Consider the following 25,808-nt stretch of genomic DNA (forward strand, 5'->3'; position numbering starts at 1 on the left):
TCTTCATGAAATATAGATAAATTAGAGAACGGATTCCCTATTAGATCAGAATTTGCTTGAAGTTTAATATCGAATCGATTCAAATTTGACAGTTGGTCAAAAAAGAATTTATCATATTAGAAATTTGATCTTGCCGTAGATTTAAGGGAAACTATATTTATAGGCATAAATAAATGTGTTATTATTTGTGTTTGTTTTCCTGCAAACCTTTTCTGTTAACCTAATATTAATCTATATTCTGTTAATCTAACATGAATCTATATATTTTTAGCGTCCACCTTCCTCGTCATTATCTTATGCCCCTGGTCATGACGAGTCAAGGTCCCCTGGATCAGGGACTCCCGGACCTTTAAACAATGCACCTCAGTCACAGCAAAGTTTAGATGTTAACAGCGATGCAGGTAAGATTTTAAATACAATTTATCTAAGTAGCCTGCATACAAGTATTCAATTTAATAAAATATATAATTTAAAATAATTTAAATAATATATTTTGAGATAGCTATGCGAGTATTTAACAAGATCCCCCTTTAGGTTGAACCTCGATGCATTTATGTTCACTACGAAAAGAGACATAATATCGTGTTTCACCAACCAAGTATACGTGCAAGGGAGGGGATCCATGGGCACGGGTATATCTAGAGTAAAATCTTAGGAGAGGCCCAATGTGACAAGGGTGTCAATGAACAAAATCTTGGGTAGGGGGATCAATGTGATAATGGTGCCGATAATTGACAAATTTATTCTTGAGAAAAGAGTAAAAAACAAAAACAAAATAGGATAAGAGGGTGTCAGAAAAATCTTGGGAGGAGCCCATGGTCCCCCAGCCTCCTTGCATCCTCCAGTATTCAAGGGCTGATAATCTTCTAAAATCTTATAGTCATCCCCCGAATCAATAATCTCTTATGTACTTATTCAATATCCCGACTCTACCCAAGAAATGAAGTTAGGTTAATCCTAATGAAATATACCAATATATTACTAAAATATAATACTTTAGAAACAAAATTATGGAGCAACAAAAGGAAACTATCGAAAGAAGGCCGTACAGAACGTATTATGTTAAATACCTAACCTAACTATCTCTATATGTTAAATTTTTAGTAAGAATATACCTACATCGCAGTTTTTTCAATTAGACTAAGCTAATACAACCTACTATAGAGAGAAAAACTGGTATTTCTCAGATCTTACAGATAAAAATTCTTGAGTGGGGTCGGGATATTTAACAAGTACTATCTCTTATAGTTTTCTGTTGTCCCCTTAACAAAGTCTAATACTTGTCGGCTATATAATAAACACTGTAGAATTCCGATCACGGATGATGCGAACATGGCACAAGAAACTGGTCAAGCAACCTCTTTATACCACACTATTAGCTTTGGCTTGGCTGGAAAATAACTTGTAGCTATATCTTAATTAAGTATTTAGTTAGTATTTTGGTTTAGTTAGGTTAGGTCACGAATATAACATATGCTATGCTTTACCCCCTCCCCCTAATCTGTAAATATATATCCATAATTTGTTACTAAACGATTACATTTTCATCCTATTTTGTTTGATTTCACTGGCATTAATCGAACTTCACTTCCCGAGTGTTTACTAGATAACCGATAAGTACTAAAAGTCTATCTATCCTAAACTTTAAGAGCAGTACCTCCCAGTCAATACAATACCTTTTAATCGAAGTAAGTGGCTATAGTTTAATTTCCATAATTAGAAGCTGGTCAAAATTCCTCACTTCCTGAGAACACTTCAGTACCGGAGCGGAAAAATCAAATCTTTTACGAAAATTGGTTAAGCGCTGTTGAAATTTGATTCGTTAAAACGCTACAGGGAAATGTGTCACTCAAATGTGCAGTCTAAAATTGGATTTACATTATTTCCGATAAGGGAGAGTTGAAAATTTCGTTTACATGATTTACTTCCCATCAGGAACACTTATCTCGGCACTATTAGATTTAGTTGCAACAGTGCTGGTTACTTAATTTGATTACTTCCAAATCTTTTCATCGTGTTTCGACTTTCCCCTCCAAGTCAGAATATTTTTGGATTCCAGTTTCCATGATTGCACGTTCGAAGCCGATAGGAGAAATAATGAATACTTTAATCAGAAAATCGAAATGTTTTAACTTTGTAGTTTTTAAAACTATTTGCCTTTAATGGTTTGTGCCGCGAAGGGAAAATATTATAATTCAATTGCTTGATTTCATTTCAATTTTCGCCTGAAGCCTTGTACGAGGATACTTTCCCCAGATACTCTTGGAATGAACGAGGTGTGGGATATGAGAAGTAGCTACACATAAAAATCTGAGGGGGCAACAAAAATTTGGGGAGGGGGCAACAACACAAAAACATAGCTTATTTGATAAATTGAATAAGAAATGCCCAGAAATTCAAGAAAATTTAGGATTTGAGGGGAGGTGGACCCTGAAGCCCCTTATTCCCATCCCTGGACTACATGTCTATATAGTCTAAATAATTCGTAAATTTTTTTGTAGAAAGTAAAAAAAAAAATGATGCACAAACAGCAATTTTGATGTCTTTGTTCCCCCAGAGAAATCCTTAGTTGTTAGTTCTCTCTTTACCATAAAAACTTAAATTGTTTCAGACGTATACAAGGCCATATCCAGGGGGCTAGGATTTTTGAACCCCCTCCACCCTGAACTGTTTGTCCAACTTGTAAAACCGTAACAAGAAAGAATATAAATACATTTGTATGCGTTTTTTAAAGTTTTTTTTATAACCCCCGAAAAATCCTTTTGTACCACCCCCTCCAAAAAAAAAAATTCTGGATACGATGTATAGGATTTCGCCGAGTACATAAAAAAAGAAAGAAATATGCTTGTATGAAACAAATATAAGTATTGTGTATATTAATAAAGTGTTTGTACGAGTCGCAAGGGAAGGATAGGAGAATCTCTCTGAGAGATTCCATAGTCTTGGGAATTCTTCAACTAAAATTTTGTAAATAAAAAATGAGTTAAATGAAGTAATACTTCTGATATTCTGACCTAAAATGCTTTTTATGAATCAGATCCCACCTCTAAAATCTAGCAAATGCTAGATTAATATCATTTTTCGCAGCATTTAACGATGTCGATTTTATTGTTTTAATATATTTGGCATCAGACCCACTCAATACCAATAGTAATGAAGTGATCCCAGAAGCCCATTGTCGGGAGAACACTTGTTGGGCAAAAGGATGTTGGAAAACCTCTCTGTTCGCAAATGTACCATTTCCCCTCTCAAGAGTAAGAACTTGAGGTCGTCAGACCGTCTTCATTGCCTATTTGGGACCATTTGATTCTTCCTAGAATTGCATATTTGCAAATGTTGAAACAAGATACATTAAATAAAAAAGGGAAAGGATTTATCACTTTCATTTTAGCAAAAATGTGAATGTTTTTTGAACGGTGGATTTCATGAATCTCAATGGCAAGGTCGTGTCAGAAAGGAAGGGGTACTGGGTTTGAACCCTCCTCCCTGAAATTTTCGTTCGACTCTTAAAAAATAAAAAAAAAATACATATAAACAAATTTTTATGTGTTTAGCAGTGTTTTTTCGTACCCCCACCCCCAAACCTAAATCCTGGAATTGCTATTGCTCAAAGGCCTTTTTGCGTTCTTTTATAATTAAGCCTTATTAATTTCACCGAAGGTGTGAGTATGGTGAGAAGATAAGACTAAATTAAAAAAATCAACTATATTTTTTTAATCCATGTTTTTTTCATTAACCCTGATTGGTCCGATATCTGTTCCCATAATGGGTTTATCGGGGGAGCGGGTATTTTTGTACGAAAAAAAAACTTTGGTGGTTTATACGGAAATTACTAAGGGTCTGCATGTTAAAAAATGTTAAAAAAACTGGCGAAGTGAATGTTCATTGCAAAATAAAATTATGCGAGAATAACGAAAATCTTAAGATTTTGATGGAGTTATTCGTCGGGTATATTCACTAGCTGTTAGCATTTTTGTCCATATTCCAGATGTACATGTATTTCGATCCTCTTTTCTAAAACGGATTGTTAAATGCACTACTAAAAGGACCAACCCCCTCCCGCCTTCCTGAATAATAATTATATGTGTTCACCCGAGTCCCTGTATTTCATTTTTGGAAAGCTGCAATCTTCACGTGCCAGTGACAATTTAAATCATTAATGGCAAAAATACCCCTCTCTATTTGATAAGAATTAGAGAAATTTGTGAATAAATCCGAATGTTGATGTAAATTCATGAAAAGTCAAACCCAACGGTGTGGTGACAGTTTCCCAGTGAAAGAAAAACATAAGATTGCCATATGCTGTCTTCTTATCGAGTCGACTTAGACATATGACTTCAATCACATGCCGGAATGGCAGAGTAGAAGGCCCTCTTCTTCTTGTAATTTGAAACCAGTTTCTCTACTAGATCTGTTTCTAATGATTTAACAGCCTTGGAAAAATGAACTGAAAGGGACTGTGGGCTCCCCCTTGACGGATGACCACCGACTGAGAAGCCGGACATAACTATTAAGTGTTTTCTCTAAAGGTCAGTTTGCCAAGTCGTTGGCTGGATGTATAATCATTCTCTGTTTTAAGAAGTGCAATTTAAACAAAGTTCGATTTGAAAAGAAACCTTAATCACTTATTTTTTAAAGCTATATTTAAAACATAAACTAGAATATAAATAGAGCAGATGATGGCGTTACGGGCTCCCGTCTAGTTTTTGATGCGAATAAAGGTTAACACCACTATATAGATGAAACTTTGATTTATTAAAAGAATTGAGATGATTTGAAATGAAAAAAGCGTATTAAGACAAAATATGTTTTAATGCTGTGCTTAGCTCTTGCTTGCCCCACAGGGGAAGGGGGACAATGCCTTCAGATCTAAATGGTAGTAAGTGCCGCCATGATGATGATGATGATTTTATTAAATGATTAATCCTTTACAAGTATTTCACTGCTAAATGTCTACTAACTAACACTACAAAGAACAAAAACAATAGAATAAATAAAACTAATAAATGCTACAATCAAAGGCAACAATCAGGCATAAATATCAAATATTAACATCAAACCAGTCTTCTAGTCTCGTTTCATTCACTTGTAAGAAATTTTTATCCTAAAGAAAGAAGAAAACATGTTTCTTTGAAGCTAAGAAAAAAAATGTTTCATTGTGCTACGAAAAAATAAGGAAAATTTTCTGTTGAAACTCTATCACGCTAGACACTAAATAATTTCAAATAATCATCTAGATTACTACTCTACAACATTACTGCCAAACAATCCTGTGGTGGTGCAGTAGGTTTAACCTTAGCTTTGTAATACGGGACCCAGACGGATAACCCGGTTATAGTAACACGCTGCACGGCCCACGCAAGGATCTTTATCGTCAAGAACTGTCCCTAATCCAAATCAATTACTGGAATTGTTTGTCTTTTTTTATATAGAGTGCTTGTCCAATAGTTATCTATGTCCAATAGTGTTTGTCCAATAGCTCGATTCAAAAAGTTTCTTATTTTGATGTCACATAATAGAAAAAATGTGACATTAAGTATTTTACCTGACTTTTTCATAAAAAAAAAATTCCCATCGAAGCTAATTTTTAATTCTGCCAAAAAATGAAAATAATTTTCGATTGAAACGCTGTCATGTCAACATTTCATTTTCTCTGCAATTATTTTGGCTCTTTTTTTATCTAGAGTGCTTGTCCAATAGTTATCTGATAGCTCGATTCAAAAAGTTTCTTATTTTGATGTCACATAATAGAAACAATGTGACATTAAGTATTTTACATGACTGTTTCATAAAAAAAGTGTCCTATTGAGGCTAATTTTTTAATTCTGCCAAAAAAAAAACGAAAAATAATTTTCCATTTAAACGCTGTCATGTCAACATTTCATTTGACGCTTCTCGAATTGATTCAATCCCAAGTGCTCTTGACATCATCTGGTCGAATCCCTACAAGTTGGAGTCTGTACATTGGTAAGGCTCCAAACTGTCAGAACATGCAATATCAAGTGGCTCTTAATGGTTTATGGTGGGATATTATTTGGATGATATAATCAATTTTGATGAATATTTTAGCGTCTGTTATGAACCCTCACACAGAAGACCTAAGAAAAGTAAATAGGTTTTTTTTAAATCCTTCGTTTCCAGAAAATTGAAAATAAAGGAGTTGGCCTGACGGGACAAAAAATGAGGCAATAACTACATAGACAATACAGTTTTTGGATACGATCACAGACCAAAGTAAGAAAGAAAAGAAAAATGGCCGACTTTACGAGCAGAGAAAAAGTAAAAAACAAATATTTTATCAAAATGAAGAATCAGGTTTTATTAAAATAAATAAAATCATATTTTATTAAAATAAATAGTCTAACCTGAAACACAAAAATAGTTAAAAGAGATAGATGGACAAAACATGTAAAACAGAGCATGCAGAAAAAGAAAGAAAAGAAACAATCCTTTTCCTACCAATATAAAATAATTTTGTATAAAAAGACCAAAACGAGAACTACTGAACTAAGTCAGTAGCACTGAAAAGAATATCTTTAATTTCTTATAATCTACTTGTATATTTCATTTACTGTTTTTCCAACAAAAACTATTTTTAAAAATGTTCGAAAATTGGTATGTCTTTGTAAATTCCAGAGCAACCCTCATGTTTGAGAATATCAAATGACAATCCTTGTCTGGACTGGCGCCCATGTGGGTCCTTTAGAAAAAAAAGCAAAATTAGAGCGGTTTTAGGTTGGCGTGACGGATGCGCGCCACTGTACAGACATATGGCCTGGCACATATTACTCGCTTCATTGCTTCACTGAACTTGCAGAAACGGGAGCGATTCTGTTTATAAGAAATTCCCTGTGAATAAGTCCTTGCCATTTCAGCTTCACAATGTCTTTGCTTGAACTGTTTTTTTTTTTTTTTTTTTTTCTGATTTGTCAAGACCAGTCTTTTTTTATATAATGTCACCGTCCAAGATAATCATCCAAGAAACTTAATTTCGAAGGACTGCATTAAAAAAGGAATTTCCTGGTGAATTTATTGAGCTTCTAGAACAATTATTTTTTTAGAAAACAAAATATGATTGTACATCAAAATTAGCAAAGCTAATCGTTATTTTTCAACTTGAATACAGACGGAGACCACACTACCCTTTCATCATACAAAACAAGAGAAGATCGTGAATAGCACAGTGAATACAACATAAGCGAATATTTCGGCTATGCAACAGCCGTCACCAGCAACGTAAGATATAAAACAAATAAAGAGAAAAACTAATTGACTCAATGAATAGCGTCGATAAAATTAAACTGTAAAACTAAAACCGTACTTATATATTTTCTTCCAGCTGAATTTAAGCCATGAAAAAAAAATGCAAACGTTTGAATGGTCTTCCTTATAACAAAATTATGAAGTTATCATATTTAAAACTAGACTGCCTCACTGGAGTTGCATTTAAGATTGATAGTAGTTCATAATGCAATAGCTTTTGTTAGTCCTCCATTTCAGCACCCAAAAATATTGCCAAAATTCTGTTTTATTTTCACAAATCGATCGTCAAAAGTTCAATTTTATCCAGATGTCCAAATTTGAGGATGAAATATTCGTGAGGTTCCAGTTATATAAAAGGACGTTGGCTTGGCCTTCCTTCCAATTTCTGCAGAAGGCTTGGCAATCAGCATGACCAAGTGCCATCCGTCAGGAGGCTGTCCAGTTCTCTGAGGGAATAAAAGGGATCCATCCTGCATAGGACAGGGATTCTGGTGTCTCATCAAATTAGGGTTATTTTGAATAACAAAGGGAGCCGAGTCTCTCTTGTTTCTTTGTCAATGATTAGGAAATAGGGGGTTTAGATTATGAATGAGTTCTTAACTTGTTGCAAAGTATTCTTGGGAATTCTTTTTATTAAGGTTTGCCACTATTGTGGATTTAAATTTAAAAAGTGTTGAAAATTTTTGATTCTTCAAGTTTCTTAAATGAAAATTCTTAGTTAAGTTTTGTTAAGTTACGCGTCATCTATTACGTACGTCTGTCTATCAAAATAAAACAACGGTCTCACAGACGGTTCTCTTTTTTAAAATTCAATTTTCAACGATCGATTTTTCAAATGAAGCAGAATTTTGGCAATATTTTTGGATGCTGAAATGTAGGATTAACAAAAGCTATTGCATTATAAACTACTATCAATATTCTCAATTTTTAAATCATTTCGTCGGTAATTTAGTCACATAAAAATAAACAAAGATGATGACAAAAAAACTTTAACTTAGATGCACAATTTTACTTGTTCATTTTTCGCACGACGTGTAAATTTAATTATTCTTTGTTAAGTTTGTTAAGTTAAGCTGAAAAATTGTTTGTTAAGTTTTTTGTTCTCTTTGAAACATGCGATTTTGCGATAAAACCTACAGCTGTAACTTGTATCGAAAGGACAAGATACTTTTATCATTGGTTTCATTAGTTTTAGACCGATATTGTGAAGGAGGATATTGATCTTTTTTCCTTTTTTGGTATGTTTTTTTTTTCGTTTTTTGTTAGCTATTTAATAATTTATTTTTTGGTGTGTTTAGAAAATGGATATTGCAATAACTGCACGCCAACAAAAGCGTATGTTTTTCCATCGGTGCAGTAGATCTGTAATGTAAAGAGTTAAATTGTTTTTTTTAATAAAGCATCGTATCGTATCCATTCATCGAGCCAAAATTATGATATTGCCTCTATTTTTTCTTAAAAATTTTTCCAAACATGCTTAAAAATTGAAAAAAGGTTCTATTTTCAGCGACTTTTATCCAATTTTTAGCGTATCTTTCATTCTGAGAAAATAGCGAAATAAACTTAAAATTCAGTTAATGGATAAAACTGAATCGCAGCTACCGAATGGTAGTTAATAAGTCGTCTGAAATTGTAACGTTGAGGTCACAGAGCTTCAAAAATGTACAGTACCTATATTTTGCCCAAGAACAAAAAAAAAAAAAAAAAAAAAAAAACACGTTAACTTAAGGTTCAAGTGGGTCTGTTATCGGTGATAGCTTATGTAAAAGGCATCAGAAACGTCCTAGCGTTCACATTATCGTCATGTTACAACCCTTGTCGTTGGACATTGCTCTGGTAATCCCAATGGGGGACATAATTCTTCCCCACCCATAGATGGTAGGAATTATATAAGAAGTCATAACCTTTACAAAAAATAGCAAACAAAATCATTACTATTTGATAAGAAACATTGTAAACCTCTTGTTCTTCCCTCTTTACCAAAAGTTGTGCATGCTTGCTCTGCCTTTACAAGCCTCCCAAATAACTAAATGTATTATACCATATAAAATAAACACGTGTACATAAAAAAACTATAACTATAAAAGTATTGTAATTTATTGAAATCTATTACAGAGAACCAGTCGCACACGTAAAAAAATTTTGCGGCCCATAATTTTCAGTGGGGAGAGTTAGAAAAAAATGTATGACAAATCTGGGAATTTGTGGGAAAATTTTCTCTTAATTTTGAAGATTTTGGTGAATCTATAACCCAAATTTGCGTCAATGGAAAACACTCTTCGTTAGTGTTTTCGTTTGCATGTTTTCTCTGTTTTTATATGTGACATATATTTTACTAGGCTTCATTCTCCACTAAATACAACGAAAAAAAGGGGTTGAACATTCACAATCTATCAGGTTTAAGCACATTAATCGAATTAATTCGTTTCTATGCTTGTTACGTGTAAATTGCTGCATCTACTTACCACGGTAAGAATTCATTCGTTTTTTTGCGATTGTGACTTGAGACCGCATACACTTTTTTGTCGTGTAAGAATTTGAGCACTCAAGTTTCCAACATTCCTTGATTTATTGTGGGCGTTATATTTATTGCAAAAAAGTTTGGAATGTTTTTGAAAAGCTCAAAATGAAATTCGATTTTTTTTTCTAAGCGGGTCAACAGATGCTCCTTTGTTGAAACCTTGTTTTCTCATAAAGTATATCAAATAACAAGCAATCTGTCTTATGCCGACTAAAAACCACACTCGCCCGAGGTTCATATTTCATAAAGCTTATATGGGCCTTACATCATGTTTTAATACTTGATCAGTTATAGAGGAATCTAAATTATTCTTTTTTCACATTTATAATAAATAATAAACCTCCAAATTGACCTTGAAGCGTGCCTACAATTCAAGGTAGACGCAATAGAAACCTTAGAGTGGGCCTAAACTTTATATCAGACATATTTACGTGTAAGGGCATTCATTTCAGTGTGGGCCCGAGTTAAAAAAAGATAGACAAATCAAATGGATTATGCAATAAATTATAGAGTAAGTCGGGAGATAGGCTACCTATGTGTTATAGCGACCACACTAAAGAAATGAAGTTAGGTTAATCCTAATAAAATATACCAAAATATGATGAAAATATAGTACTTTAGTAAGAAAACTATGGAAACTAAAACAGAGAATTATGGAAAGCAGGCCACCAAGAATGAATTATATTAAAATACCCAACCACCTCTATATATTAAATATTTAATTAAAATATACCTGCAGTTACTGTTTATCTCGCTCAGGCTAAGCTGATTATCTCCGAGTGGAAACAGAAAACCGGTTTCACTACAAATTAAGAACAAAGTGTGGTCACTATAACACGTACGTACCAGTCGAGAAAATATTGATATTTTGATGAGCGGGGCATTCTCTCGACCCCTTCTGAGTATGTGCCTGATTGTGCAAAACGGGATGGGTACATTACAATTGAACCAGGAGGGACGAATGCCGGACCTTTTTATGAAAGGGTATATGTAGGAATTTCCGAAGTGGATGGCGGTTAAAGGATATAAATATATTATTTGAAACGATAAATTATGTTTATTAATAAAGATCTATCAAAACCAATGGAAAATAATGATATTGAGAACGGTTCGCCTAGAACCGATTGAGCCCTGGCTGATCCATTGATATTTTTAAAGCCTTTGTCGAAGCTGGAACAGTTTATGCATTTGTTTTGCGGAATCTGTGTATTTTTTGTTTGAAACGCTACAGTATTTTCAAGTAATAATGAGAAGGTATACATCGCTTGACATTTAGTTAACTCGAAGCATTCTACTGATAATTATTTTTTTAATCTAATGGCAATCCTGAAAAAATAAATTAAAGCTGGTGAAAGCTCACAATTTTTCTTTTTTTATTTTGTCAGGATTGTCTTATTTCTGTGAAAAATTTTTCGATATACCTTTTTCCTCAAATTTAGTATTTTTAAACTTATATTCATCAAGGCAGGTGTGGAGGGCAAGTGCCTCCCATCCCCTTGTGATCACCCAGGCATACGTAAAAAGTTCCCAAACAGGGGTGTAATTTGCAGTGGGGAAGGCGGGCCACTGCCCCTCCCAGACCTCGACTCACCCTTCTCGACACCAGTTTGTCCCCCCAGCTGAAACCTGTTTTTTTTTCAAAAATCTCTTCAAAACTAAGATAAGCCTGCATAATTCAAGCATCCATAGAAACCGGTCGGTTTCCCTAGGTATATCCCTTTATGACACTATATGGCTCATTTTTCAGTTTTCAATGTCATTTTCACCTGATTTGGAAAAAATGGCTCCAATCTCCCCTCCCCCCGCCTCCGAGATTTTGACGAAATTATGCGCTGATCCCAAACATATTTTTCTTTTTAAATGGATATCTTAATTGTTTTTATAGAGTGTAAGATTGTCCGCTTGATGTTGCCCCTGTCAATAGAACAAATCTTAGTGTACATAATTTATCTTCTTCAAAGTATATAAACAGGTCTTCAGAAGAGTTCTGTCACTTAGGAAGTATCCACCAAGTTGTACAATAAAGCTTTGACAGAGAGAAGTGTTTGTCACCTTTTGATAATTGTTCCTGACAACGGATGTCGATGTTTTTGAACAAAAAAGGTCTAGCTCTACTTTAGATTTTGAAATCGCTGTAAAAAAAATCTGTACCAAATGTAACCTTGTTCGAGGGGATTTGTCCGTGGGGAGATACAAATAGTCAAGACATTGGTGGAACTAGAATGTCTCTTGGAAGTCTGAGGTTTGAAAAGCTCAGTTCTACCGCAAGACACGTTCGAAGTTACTTACGAAGTTTTGTCAGATCCGTGGAAAGAAATGTGATTTTTCCGAAGGGCCTAGGCTTTCTCAGAATGAAGGGAATATAACCAAACTCGTTCTTTTTTTTTTTTTTTCTCCACTGACCCTTCTGCTGTTATTTCACAAAGAATCCAGGACAAGGATCGGATATGTATACAGAAGCTTCTTTAAGGGGGGGGGGATTTTTTTAACAGATAAATTTTTGGACCGTTGAGATCCTTGTTTCTCATCAGGTTTTTTTTTTCAAAGATGGCCTAGTATTTTGTTTGAAAATCAGGAAGGGACCCTGTGTCTTTGCACCTTTTCATTAAGTAGGCTTAAGGATGGGGATTCAGACCGGAGCTACAGGAAATTTCAAGATATTAAAGTGTTCCAAAAAATATTATTTAGACATATTTTGCCTGCTTCTTTTTTGTTTTTGAACTTGCCCCCTCCTTCTCGGAATAAATGCCGTCCATGGTTTAAATTCGTCAGTAGCCACAGTGAGAAAATTCTAAAAATATTTTCAAATGCTTCAACAATAATGACCTGAATAGTGAACCTGAAAATAATGAAATAATGACCTGAAAACATTTGAAAAGCTTCAAACACAGCGTATTCAAAAAGCGACAGATTTATATCTTTTTAGCTTCGATGAAAAGAATTCAATTCGATGGCTTTCTGGACGTTGAAGTTCTGTTTTGTTTGAGAAAAAAATGTTCCGCTATAACTCAGGTAACTGATAAGGCTAACCATGACATATCTAAAAGAAACTATCCATTGGCAATGAATGGCCGAAACGTTTAATAGGGTTGATATAATCGTTTCTCGGTGTTGGATCATAAGTTTTGGCTGCCAAAACCTGTTTAATACTGTGGACGCTTTTCATGTTTTTATTTTGTCAGTTAAATCTGTATGGTTTGTCAGGTTGACTTTGATTAATGGCTTTGTATTATCTTTTTTGTTCCTTAGAAAGAGTTTGCCTTTTCTCAAATAAGCTTCAAAAGAATTAAAGTGACTAATAAAATATTTTCTTTACTATTAATGATCTTGTCTGTAATTCTTGTGGACAAAATAAGTCCTGTTGAATCTTTTAAGTTGTAATTTGGTCATGCCCCTCCTCCCTCAGAGGAACCAATAGGTGCCCTGTCCCAGCTGCTTGGGTTTAGGACAGATCCATACATGATCCGTAAAATCTCAAGAAGTGACCTGTACGCCGAATTTATTTTCGAAAGGAGGAAACAAGTTCTAAAAAAAAAAAATGTTAGGTTTCATAATTTGTTTCTGAGGTATTATTTTATCAACATATTTTTTTGTATTATTAGGGTTAACCTAACTACACGTTTTGGGTGTGTTTCCGATAACTGACAAACATGGTACTTGTCGTTTATTGGAAACACATTCAAGAATTACGCTTAGGCTACATCTCAGAAAACCTGTTTCATAGCTACAGAAACAAGGTAATATTTAAAATTTGTTGAGCAATCCACCTCCCCCGAAAGAAACACCCAGCCCAACAAAAATCCTCGATACGACCTTGGTCTTGTGTACTATATTCAATAAAAATCTTCAAGTTCCACCCTATTTTTCTTACGGACTTGATTAAATTGACCTCTGAAAGTTCGGTTCGTCGTACTTCGCTTTCTCGTGGACGATAGCAAAAATTTGCTGTGCAAAAATTTTCCGTGATGTAGAACTGTAAACTACAACTTTTAGTCTTCTCCTCGTCGTTATTGACGACGAAACGCTAGCGTTCCGCCATTTTTCTTACGGACACGATTAAATTGGCCTCTGAAAATTCGATTTGTCGTACTTGTTGTTTCATGACAAGCAGCTTTGTCGTGGACGATAGCAAAGATTTGCTGTGCAAAAATTTTGCGTGATGTAGAGCTGTAAAGTACAACTTTTAGTCTTCACCTCGTCGTCAGTGACATGCAGGCTAATAATGCTTCCAGTTATAGTCGAGGTTACTGTTTAAAAGGCGTTCGACAATGCTATTTTGCGGTTTTGTTATGTCTCATTAAGTGTTTTTGTTCTGATTCGCATCCTGCAGCCTTTTGAGTCGGAGCATCTGGCTGTAATTATTTAGTTGAATGACTGGACCAGAAATGTTGATTGCTCGTAACTTTTAAGAGAAACACTTTTTTTTTCTCCCTTTTATTTGCAAGAATATTTATCGTGTAGTGTGTGCATAGCTTGTGAAAATTTTTACCATATGCTCTTATTTCTTTTAACTACTCTTAATTATAAGTGGAAACTAAGCCAAGATTGAAGTATCTGAATAATGAGAAGAATTTTAGGGGGTTTTCTCCCTCCATCAGGTCTGATTTGGAATGTCTGTGATTAAATCGAAATTTCAATGCCCCATAGGGCCGTAGAGATTGCTTATATTATTGAGGTAGTCTCAGTAGCACTGTTTGCGTAGAACACTCGTTCTACGCATATGTGCCGAAATGTGCCGAAATATGTGCTGAAATGTTGTTATAAGAAAACTCTCTTAAGAACGTCGAAACAATTTGTTTGCCAAATAATTAATTTATACTTTTATTTGGTTAAATTTTAAGCCATTTAATTTAATGATAAGCGCTTTTAAACATGAATATTTTTTGTCTACGTGGCTCATCAAGGATCGGTAATCCCTAATGTTCAACAAAAAAAAATAATACATTTTTAGCTTAGAACCCACTTTGACCAAAACTTAAAACTACGATTTTTACGGAAGTCGGCATTTCTAATAGAAGGAATAGCACGAAATAGAGTTTAGATATGCATGGTTCAGGGGGCCTACTCCCCTGAAATTCCACAATTTCCACGATTTATTCTGATACTTCTATGTTTTTCATATTTCTTGCCTATTTTTGATGGTTTAACGAATTAGGCTTCTCTCTCCCCAAAATGTGACTCTAACCTCAAGAAAATTCTGGAGTACGCGGCTGTTAGAGAAACTAATTAGCTGATTTTCCTACAGTACTACTACTACTAACAACTCACTGCAGCACTAAGTTCCCTGAGACCAGCAGAGCTACGCACGATCCTCCTCCATCCCAATCTATTCTGATGCAAAAAAATCTTACCCCATCTTATTCATTTTTCAGTCAAAAGTCGAGTAGCTGGTAGAACAAATGGACACAGTTATATGATGGACAGGTTCTTAGAAGGCCAAAACCCAGGTAAGACACAATTTATATAGCAATTAACGAAAGCAAACTCTTTATCGAAAACTTTATTATCAGTAATAAAAAAATAAGTTTCCTTTTATAGCGTAAGTACAGAATTGGCCGTCCTGTTTGTAGTGGCATTCCTTGTCTTATATCCTTTTAACATTTAATTATAGACCAAGCTAGATGAGGCACCGCATTAAGCAGAATATACATGAATTCCATCATAAACTTTAATATGCGTCATTAAAAGTGTCTGCTATTAACTCAATAAGCTTGGATGCTCAGCGTGTGTTGTATTTAACTGTAAATTTTCCATACATGTAACAGGGCTTTTAATACGTAAGACTTAAATTTTACATGGGCTGAGGCGCATGCGTACTTGAATTTACGACATTAGTTTTGGACACTATTAAATCGGGCGCGGCTTCATTAAAGTATCTGCAGAAACTTGGTAGCTCCATTTCAATATAATTGGTAAATGAATAATTAAGCTCCTAATTAGAATGGACCCTAAAATGTAGCTCTCACTATTTAAGATTAAACCACAGAGAAACAGCGGGACTACTTGTAAACAGATCTCGTGGTTCAGACCTTTTCATTGTTTTATAGGATTAAAATTTAACACCAAAGGACCAATCAGATCTCAAAAGAGCGTGGTTGTATACCTCTCTAGAAACTACATTTCTTCAATGGATAATATAATTGGCCCAATACGTCACAGAAGCAAATGAACAAAAAATGAAGGACAACTTTAGGACGTCCTTATAGGAAATTGATTTCCCCTTTCCTCCTTGAATAAATATTTTAAGTTTTTTTGCCACTCAAAACTTTCCAGAATTCAATAAGTTATGATAGAATGTTAAATCAATCTTGACTGCCTAAGAAAATCAACGGATAGCTTACTCTTTTATTGAATATCATGCTCCGAAGTGGGTTAAAAAAATAAGTTATATTATGTTACGCGGTATATAAAACAAACATTTGAAAGGACATTGGCGATAGCTTGAGATCTACGCATCGTACAGGGAGAGTTTACTACGTTTAAGCCCCCCTGAAATGTGAGAAATTGCATATAATTATAGGGCTATAAGATTATTTTCATAGTTGGACCCATACTCATCCCCCGAAATGGTTTGACAATACCTATCACATCTTAAATATCGGAATAAGCAAATTGATTGATTATTGAGCATGGATAAAACACTGTTTCGTGGAGAAGGGCCCGTGCATATTCGTGGAATTTGTTTTTTCGGAAAAGGGGCACAAGACATTCGTTCTCTTTGCTGAATTTGCATTAATTCATCCTGAGGCCTATCTCCGAAAATCTCTATATTTCCAGAATATTACAGGTCGATATCATCCTAAAAATCTGGAAACATGAATTTTTTCATTTCCATATAATGGACCTATTTGCTACTTGTTTTATCTGTGCGTCTCCACCCCTCCAAGTACTTGCCTTTATTTAACATAACTTTTTACTTAACATAATAAAATATAAAATATTACAGGTTTAAATCACTACGCGAGGGAAAGTACGTAAATGGGACATGCTTGGGCCGGACCCCCTTCCGAAATTGTAACTTTCTGAATTTCTGGGCGCTTCTTATTCAGAATATGAAATAGAATTGCCTTTTTTTACTTGCCTCCCCTTAAAGAACTCATACATGCGTACCTGCTCCACCGCCTTCTTAATAAAATCATGTATATTTGCTTCTGGAAGAGCCTTAGGCTGGCTGAATTTTTTTTCAGTTTCCTTTAACTTCCATATAATGTGCCTGTGTTTTATGTTTTTTTTCTTTTGTACCACTTCTCCCCAAGCAGGTACACAGGAGGGGTCGGGGGCTGACCCCCTTGCAAAATTTTAACTTTCCAAATTTTTTCCTGGGCGCTTTTTATTCAGATTATCAAATAGAATTTCCGGTTCTATTTACCTCTTCCCTAAAAATACTCCTACTTACGTACCTGCTGCACTCCCTTCATAATAAATGTTTGTCCATTTACTTCTGGAACAGCCTTGGGTTGAAAAAAAAAATCAGTTTTCATATAATGTGCCGGTTTTTTACGTTTTCATCTTTTTGTACCATTCCTCCCCAAGTACATACACAGGAGGGTCTGGGCTCATCCCCCTTCCGAAATTTTAACTTTACGAATTTGTTGGTGCTTCCTATTCAGATTATCAAATATATCCCCCCCATAAAAAATCCTGCCTACGTAACTGTTCCCCCCCCCCCCAATCGCCCATACACTCAAATTTATGTACCTTTGCTTCTGGGAAAGCTTTTCAACTAAGTTTTTTTTATGCAGTTTTCTGTGATCATCATCTATTATGACCATTTCTTTTTAAGTTGCCGAACGGTGACAGCGCAAATTTCTAAGTATTACAAGTGGAAGCGCCCATATTCTTCTTGATTTAATTTAACAATTGGAAATTCGGTTCAATTGCATCAAAATGAAATTGACAAGAATCCAACGATGACACGTTGAAAATTTTGAATTCATCTTAACTTTTTTTCAATACATTCTGAATATTTGCGTGAGATTACTAAAAGGAAAATATGTGACTAATCTAAAAAGAAAAATATGCATCATTAATGTAATTCAAAGAAAAATATTATTTATAAGGTAATTGAATGGGGCTTGATTTAGAAAAGGAAGAAAAAAAAAACGTTCCATGTAAAATGTTTATAAATTATAGTGTTTCCAAACACTGACATATTTCCATGTTCCATGTAATGGAACATGTAAATGTTTATAAAATAACGTTTATAAAATATAAAATATTTTAAAAATATATGTTTATAAAATATACAACGTTCCATGTAAATTTTTATAAAATATATTATTTTCTGAGGAAACATGTGTTCGTTCACAAGCACTGACATATTTTGCATAGAGGAAACAACGTGCCTGAACCAAAAGATTGGATGACAGTATGGTGGATAGGGGAGGTACCCCTTATATTCTAGCCCCCTCCCTCGGAATTTTCTCTTTTGGGGTATTTGTGCTGTGAAATGTGTTTTTTTTTGCTTCTTGAAAAAACTGAAATAAGTGACAAATTTGAACCCTTTCAGACATTTAAAAATTCATTTTGCCCTCCCCCCTGAATTTCAGTGGATTAACACCGCTTTTGGATGACCCCTTGTTGGAAGTTCGGGAATTTTAATTCCTGTGTACGAAACCTATTCTAGAACGAAATAATATTCTAGAATATTAATTTAAAGCAAATTGTCTTTGAAGGTAAAGGATTAATTATGAATTATTTGATTAATTTGATACAAATAAAATTGTGCAATATTTTGTTCTATAAGTTTTTTTCGGTTTTAAACTGTGGTGCTTTTTTCATAGCACACTTCGTGGTACAAGCCACATAATTGGCTTCTAAAATCCCACTATTCTTCAGTAGGTTTTGTATATATATATTATTTTTTTTTTACATTTCCTTGGAGGAGTTGACAGATGGCTCTGATGGAAAAGCTCCTTAGGTAAAGGTTTACAAGAAGATTTGCTAAATCCGGACTTAGTATATTTGCTAGTGTTCTTCCTAGATGTTTCCTCTCACAGATAAATCAGAGCGAGCCATTTGTCTTATTCACCCAAACTTCCCCACTCCTCAAAAATTGAAGCGCTTTAAAAGCTCGCATAATCTCTGTGCAATGTTGCTTTCAACTGTGACGCAAATTAATGTCCATTTGACGTGTATGGTGCGTCCATAAAACATCGTTCATTTGTCCGTATGCTAATGAAACGTGCAATATGGCTCGGTTGTCCGATTCTCTAGACCACCCACTAAGGATCCCTCTCAATTTATTGCTGTGGTTTTCAATAGTAGAACACTCAGTTCAGTCAGCCGGGACACTTTTTCGCACTTTTCGTGATGTGTGGGCTCCATAAATCTGAGAAAAAAGGGGGTTCGGAGCCCCCTTGTACGATGAGTACCTCATTCGACATGGGTATTCAAAGTGAATGATTGTAAGAAAAAGTATTACGCTTTAAAATGATTTGGTTTACTATTTACCTTTATTCAATATAAGAAGACCATCAGAGTTGTGTATGTTCACGCATGGTTCTTTCTCGTAACTGCAGTCGAAACAAGAGTGATATTTTCCTTTTTCTTTATTTGTCTTGCAAAAATTTTACGTTTGTTGTAATTTTTGCATTATGCCAACTTAATTACACGAAAAATATTTGTTATATCTTTGCTCTGTGCTTAGTTTATAATTGATACCTGGTGAATACTATAAGTCGAGCGCTATTAATACTGTCCAAGTTTTTCATCAAAATATTGTATGAAAGACTGTCTGAAATGCACAATGGGGTTCGAACCCCAGTGTATCCAATTCTTCAGTTTGGGACGGGGATCAGTGGCATGACTCTGTAAGCTTAGCTAGAGTCGACCCAGCTCTAAATGGGTACCTGGAGAAATCTGGGGAAGGTAAACAGGAAGGGTGTGCGAAAGCACAGGATGGCTGGCCCCCAACCCCCCATTGCACTTCCTGGCTGAAGGGCCAAGAAACGGAAATCAGCACCGCGAGTAGGGACTGTAAAGTCTAATGTCGTATCCTTTACCTTATATACATACATATATATATATATATATATATATATATATATATATATATATATATATATATATATATATATATATATATATACCTATATAATTGATGAGTGCACGTAACTTCTGGCCAATCGCTAATCTTCAGCTGTGAAAACAATGGTATGACCTAATACAAAAGGTACTTGAAGCCTGAAGCCAAGCAAGTATTTCTCATTCTGCGCACAGTCATTAGGTTTAATTTAAATGGAAATGAATTATATATGCAGAACTAGTAGGTTTACTATTTTTCAGGGAATCAAGTTGAAACTCAAAAAACTTTTTAGTATAGAGGTGGTAAGGGGACTTTAAATTTTGTGTTGGGGGAACAGGAATGAAATGTATTTTTTCCAGTGTTCACAAAAGAGTGTACACTAGGGTTTGTTTTCTTGGAGCAAAAGGGGAGTCTGGTGCTTTAAAAATTATATTTTTGATTTTGAATTTTTGGTTTTTCTAGTGCTTCTCAAACATCCCTGCTCGAGATTCCTGTGAACTAATTTTAGGTGGGAGCCACCTCCTCCTTACCTGTAACATTTCAAAAAAGGGATAAAAAACAATTTCGGTATCAACTGTTCCAATTTCTAACTATTTCTGTCAGTAAAACAGTGGCGACAGTGGTTAAGTATGGTTCTGAAACGTGGACGTTCTGAAAGACGAAGGATGGTTAGTTAGGCTTTTTCCAGAGGAATTGTCTACCTCTTTCTAGGGCTATAATGAGATAAAGGTTGAAATGGCTAGGACAAGTTCTTCGGATGAAGGATGACGGATTGCCAAAGATCGTTGTTTTTGACCAACCACCTATGGCCAAACGAAAAGCAGGTCGTCCCCGAATGGGATGGGAGGTGATCCCAAAGAAGGATTTAAGGGAAACTGGAACTTCTCTGAAGGCCGTAAGGATAGAGACTTTGAATAGATTAAGGTGGAGGAGGGGCATGCGTAGCTGCGTTTGTCTCAGGCGGTTGCAGTGCTGCAATGACTTGTTAGTAACAGTTAGTTTGTCACTTAGTTTGTTTGAATGAGTGGGATGAAAGTCCAACTTTTCAAAAAAAATTTCCAAGGCCGCCTTCTTTCCATTATTTATATTTGAAAATTCAAGAACCAAATAAGGAAATCTCTTATAATTTTTTTCATGAATCCTCGGCCATATCCATGTTTTTTTTTTGGGGGGGGATATAAAACATCGAAAACGTATTTTACGCATTTTTATTACGTTTTTACAAGTCGGACAAACATTTCGGGGGAATGACTCAAACGCTTAACCCCTTCTCTGAATAAGGCCTTGATGATTCTTTAGTTTTAAATACATTTAAATAGTTGAGCGAAACTGATTATTTTGTTTTAACCTTTATGCATCATGATACGTGTGCGATAATAACTTGGCCGACATTAATTCACCGACGAGGCTTTATAGTGGACCTGTGTCTCAACATCAAATTACAGCTATTATCTCTTGAGCTTCATGATTACATTTCAGAGTTCGGCTAAGCCAAAAGCGGAGTCCTAAGGGTATATTATCAACTCTTTTCTTACTCGTAAAGTCCAAAACAACTCCGCATTTTTTACTCCAATTTTAAATGTTGTTACTTGAAGGAAGTCGGTTAGTTTTTATGACAGATGGCAAGTGACATTGTCTAATAAAAAAACAAAAACTCTCATGAACTCATTAAAGAAAGGTCGTGGCCAAATCATAGAGATCAAATAAACTCATGTAGAATTTGAGCTGTTTTCCAAAAGCTTTCTTTACTGGCAACGAAAGGATCCACCAAAAGCAGTCTTAGGAGCATTTAATATAGAAAAATTGAATTTGTTGATATTAAGTTTGGTAGCCTTAGAAAACGGAAATTGGTTTTAATCCAAATTAACATATGTAGGCCTATGCACAAGAACATGAAAAACCATGAAGTACTGTCTGAATTCCCCCCCCCACCCGAGAATTTTGGAAAGGATTTTAATATGCAAACCCGGATATACTAAACAGACGTATAGGCAGGAAGTGTGATATGGGGCCATTATCTTTCGAAATTCCAAGCCGTTTAATTTCCCCCGTAATTTCCTACACGTGTCATTTAATTCACCTTTTTTTTTACTTTTACTTTGCCCCCTTTCTGAAAACAAGTTCGGAGCAACTGTTTCAGGTTGGCCCAGCAAGTTGTACCAGACCCTCTCCTCCCTCACACACAAAAAATGTGTCCTCTGGAAAAAGCCATTAGATCCCCTTATACTTTAATAGTGAAATATTTTATTAGTAATACTTTAATAGTGAAAAACATTACATCAAAAACTTTATGTCACTGGTGCATTCTTCCCTATGAAGCGAAGGTCTTTATTTTCAAAGGAAGAAAATGTTGATTTATCAAGTAATCAATCCAAGACGAGTAATTATAAGGCCTGTCAAAGTATTACTTATTGTAGTTTTTATACATGATAATTATTATTATATTATAAATACTTTTAAGTGGGTTTGATGCAAATAACCAACCAATTCAACATAAATCTGCTCGTGAGTTAAGAGGAACAGATGGTGGAATGCATGCTATAAACAGGATATGAGCCTAGAGGTGTCGAATGCTCAATCATCGCCACGATTTTCAAACAATATTGGGAAACAAGGCTCTTTATTTTGTCGTTTTCTTGCTAATGATGTTTTGTTTATAGAACTCCCTGTAGGTGAGACTTACTAGTGGATAATTTTAAACTTATGATTTCGGAGCATTAACAGCAGAAAGTGTCAAAGTGTCTTTAATGACAGTATGCGCACATATTTTATTTACGGGGGGAGGTGGATTTGTAACTACGGCAGGTAAAACTCGCATTATGTGAAACTATGGAAAATGTAATGAGATATCGGATAAACAGCCCCTAGGTGCGTCTACGTGTATAATACAGCAACCTACGTTGGGATATTCTTCCCAAAACTTTGATTTTATATTTTGGGGAAAGTAATAATTTTAGTTGTTTTTCAGCACATTTTCCGGGTTTCTTCTATATACGTGCATATATATATATATATATATATATATATATATATATATATATATATATATATATATATATATATATATATATATATATATATATATATATATATATATATATATATATATATATATATATATATATATATATATATATATATATATATATCAGGGTCGTATCCAGTATTTTTTTGGGGAGGGGATTTACAAGAGGATTCTCTTTTCGGTTTACAAAGAAAAACTTAAAGAAAACGCATCAAAATTTGATTATATTTATTTTTGATACGTTTTAACGTGTGGGATAAACTGAATAGTTTAAAATCACTACTCCAACGAACAGGCGTATATGTAGGTAAAGGAAGGAAATTCGGGCCTGATTCTTAACTCAATGTTTCTGCAATTTATACCTTCCATCCTAGTAGTGTCACCCAACCCCGAACGAAATTTCTATGTATATCCCTGCGAGCGATCATCTTCTATGTTGTTCAGGTATTTATAGTGTATTTTAGGAAGGTAAATAATTCAAAGAATTACCGAACATACACTTGTATTAACGCCTCATACATTTGATTTTTCATACTTTGAAACCGCCCTCCAATTGAGACACTCCTTGAACAACCATCAAAATTTCAATTTTCAAAATTACTCATTCCAGCTAGACTGCTTGGCGACTCGAGTGATTTCTTAAGAACCTTGTTTTTCCATTTTGATGATTCCGATCTACACTCACGGCGTGTACTAGTTAAAATGCCTTTTCTATTTTTTGTTATCCTTTTTCGACACTTATCAAACGGAGTCTTTTAAAACTTAGGTTTCAGAGTTAATTAAGGGATTGCTATGTTGTATGCCAGACTGCTCTCATAATTTAACCATTGGGCCGCCATACTTGGCAGGTGTGTGATGAACGTGGAAGTCATCATGAACACTGCTTAAAATGCAAATTTCAAAGTCTTTAGGCATTAGCTCACAATTTGAAAATTGGCTGTAGATTGAATTGCTTTTAAAAGCTTATTTGCCGCTTTGTTTTTTTCTTCTTCTTCTTCTTTGTAATTACAAGCGTAATGATTGTTGATGCCAGGGAACACGCAGAAACATGCTTTAGTTACGTTGATCAACATTTGTATTTGGTCTTTCATTTTCTTCTATATCTTCTCAAATTAAAGTAAGACTATAATAAACAAATTCTATATAGAAGACCTTTCACAATGCCAGTGGTTGGCTATTAAAGAGTCATATTTACAATTGGATGCTATGGTACAGCCAGAATAACGAATTGGGAAGGGGGTCTGGGGCTACACGGAAAGCAGGTCGTCCTTGTCTGGGTTGGGAGGATTTCATAAATAAAGATTTAAAGGAAATGGGAGCTTCCTGGGAGGGTGTAAAGAGGGAGGCTTTAAATAGATTAGGTTGGAGGAGGAGCGTGCGTAGCTGTGTTGGCCTGAGGTGGCTTGGTGCTGCAGTGAGATATTAGTAGTATTAGTAGTAGTAGTAGTAGTAGTAGTTCAGATCTCTCAACCCCAAAAAATCGAGATAGCTGGGAGTACCCCTGTATCAATGAGTTTTTTTATGTGTATGGGAACTAGCCATACCTAGGATATTGGGGCTTTAGCCTTTTACTTCCCTTTTTACCCTAAAATAGTATTTAAAGTTGACTTCGTTTATAAAATTTGACATTTTCGAACGAGAAGACAAGTCTATAGTCTTCCTCTTTGCAAATACCAATGTTCCTCGGAAAAACCCTGTGCCCCCTCAAAACCTCTTTTAAGACTCTGCCGTGTTCCCTGTTGATGGCTGGGGATCAAGGCTATATCCAGGGAGGGGGTTTCTGGGGTTGTGCTCCCTTGTAATCTTTGTCTGACTTGTAGAAACGCAACAAAAATGCATATAAACAAATTTTTCATATATTTTCCGTGTTTGTTTTCATTTGTGAACTCCCCTTCCTTTGAAACAAATACACCCACCCCCAATAAAAAGCCTGTATACGCCGTTGCTGTGGTTTTAAAATATGACTAAAACAGCAACTCATAAACATGAAGCATGACAGGGAGGGGGCTATCGGGTTTGTACCCTCCTTGTAATTTTTTATGCATTTTGTAAGTTTTTTGTAAACCCCCTCCATTCGAAAAAATATCCCCCCAAGAAAATTCTTGATACGTCCTTGCTGTGGGTTTTAAAAGATGACTAAAGCTGCAACTCATAATAATGAGGCACGATTGGAACTTTTCTTAAAGTCGGAAGAATTGTGTGCTACTCCAACCTCCGCTCCCAGCAAGGAAAATTCCTATCAATGTTAATATATTTTTTAGTTTTTATCTTTCTGTTCTCTAAGATATTATACTTTTATTTTTGTTCTATCATTCTTCGCTCGATTTCCCAATTCCGATATAGTATGTTATTTTGGCATTTTTTTTTTTTTTTTTTCACCCCATACCGTACCTGTGAAACAGAGATAATGTCTTTTAATTTGGCCATAGCTTTGCCCCATTCGCTCTTTTCAATCGGGTGTAAAAGCAATTTTGAAAATGGGCCCTGGCAATCAATCAATGTCCTTCGCTTCCTCGTTTTGTGCTACGTAAATTCCCATATGGGGTGCCAATGGCGTGAACCTCCCATGAAATGACGCTGAACAGGGATAGATTGAAATGAAATAAGCAATAATCTTGAAAGCCTTATGTCTCTTTTTTGCTTCTTTTTCATCATTGGCTTCTATTGATTCGAGCAATTGGTCTTATTATATTAGTAAACGTTGCTTATGTCATGCGAAATGGAAGTCATGTGTTATGATGACCACAATGCAGCAGCTATAATGAGGTTCATGCAAGGCCGTATCCAGAAGGGATTAGGGGGTGAACCCCCCCTCAAACAGTCTGTTCGACTCGTAAAAACGTAACAAAAATGAATATAAACCAATTTTGATGTGTTTCTTTTTTCCTGTACCCCCCCCCCCCCGAAAAAATCCTGGATGTGTTCATGGGCTCTTGTATCAGTATAGGGACACAGGGATGGAATATTTCTAA

At 35.0% G+C, this 25,808-nt stretch overlaps 1 protein-coding gene across 2 annotated transcripts in view; it reads left to right on the top strand.

Moving 5' to 3' along the window:
- Positions 1-25,808, top strand: part of LOC136028960 (homeobox protein homothorax-like) — a 199,741-nt gene that overhangs the window by 74,398 nt on the left and 99,535 nt on the right. For both annotated transcript variants that reach the window (XM_065706955.1, XM_065706956.1), the window contains exons 7-8: positions 272-401; positions 15,157-15,231. In XM_065706955.1, coding sequence (XP_065563027.1) covers positions 272-401; positions 15,157-15,231 — 205 coding nt within the window. The remainder of the gene's footprint in view (positions 1-271; positions 402-15,156; positions 15,232-25,808) is intronic.

This window comes from Artemia franciscana, chromosome 7 (genome assembly GCF_032884065.1).
Source record: "Artemia franciscana chromosome 7, ASM3288406v1, whole genome shotgun sequence".
NCBI lineage: Eukaryota > Metazoa > Arthropoda > Branchiopoda > Anostraca > Artemiidae > Artemia > Artemia franciscana.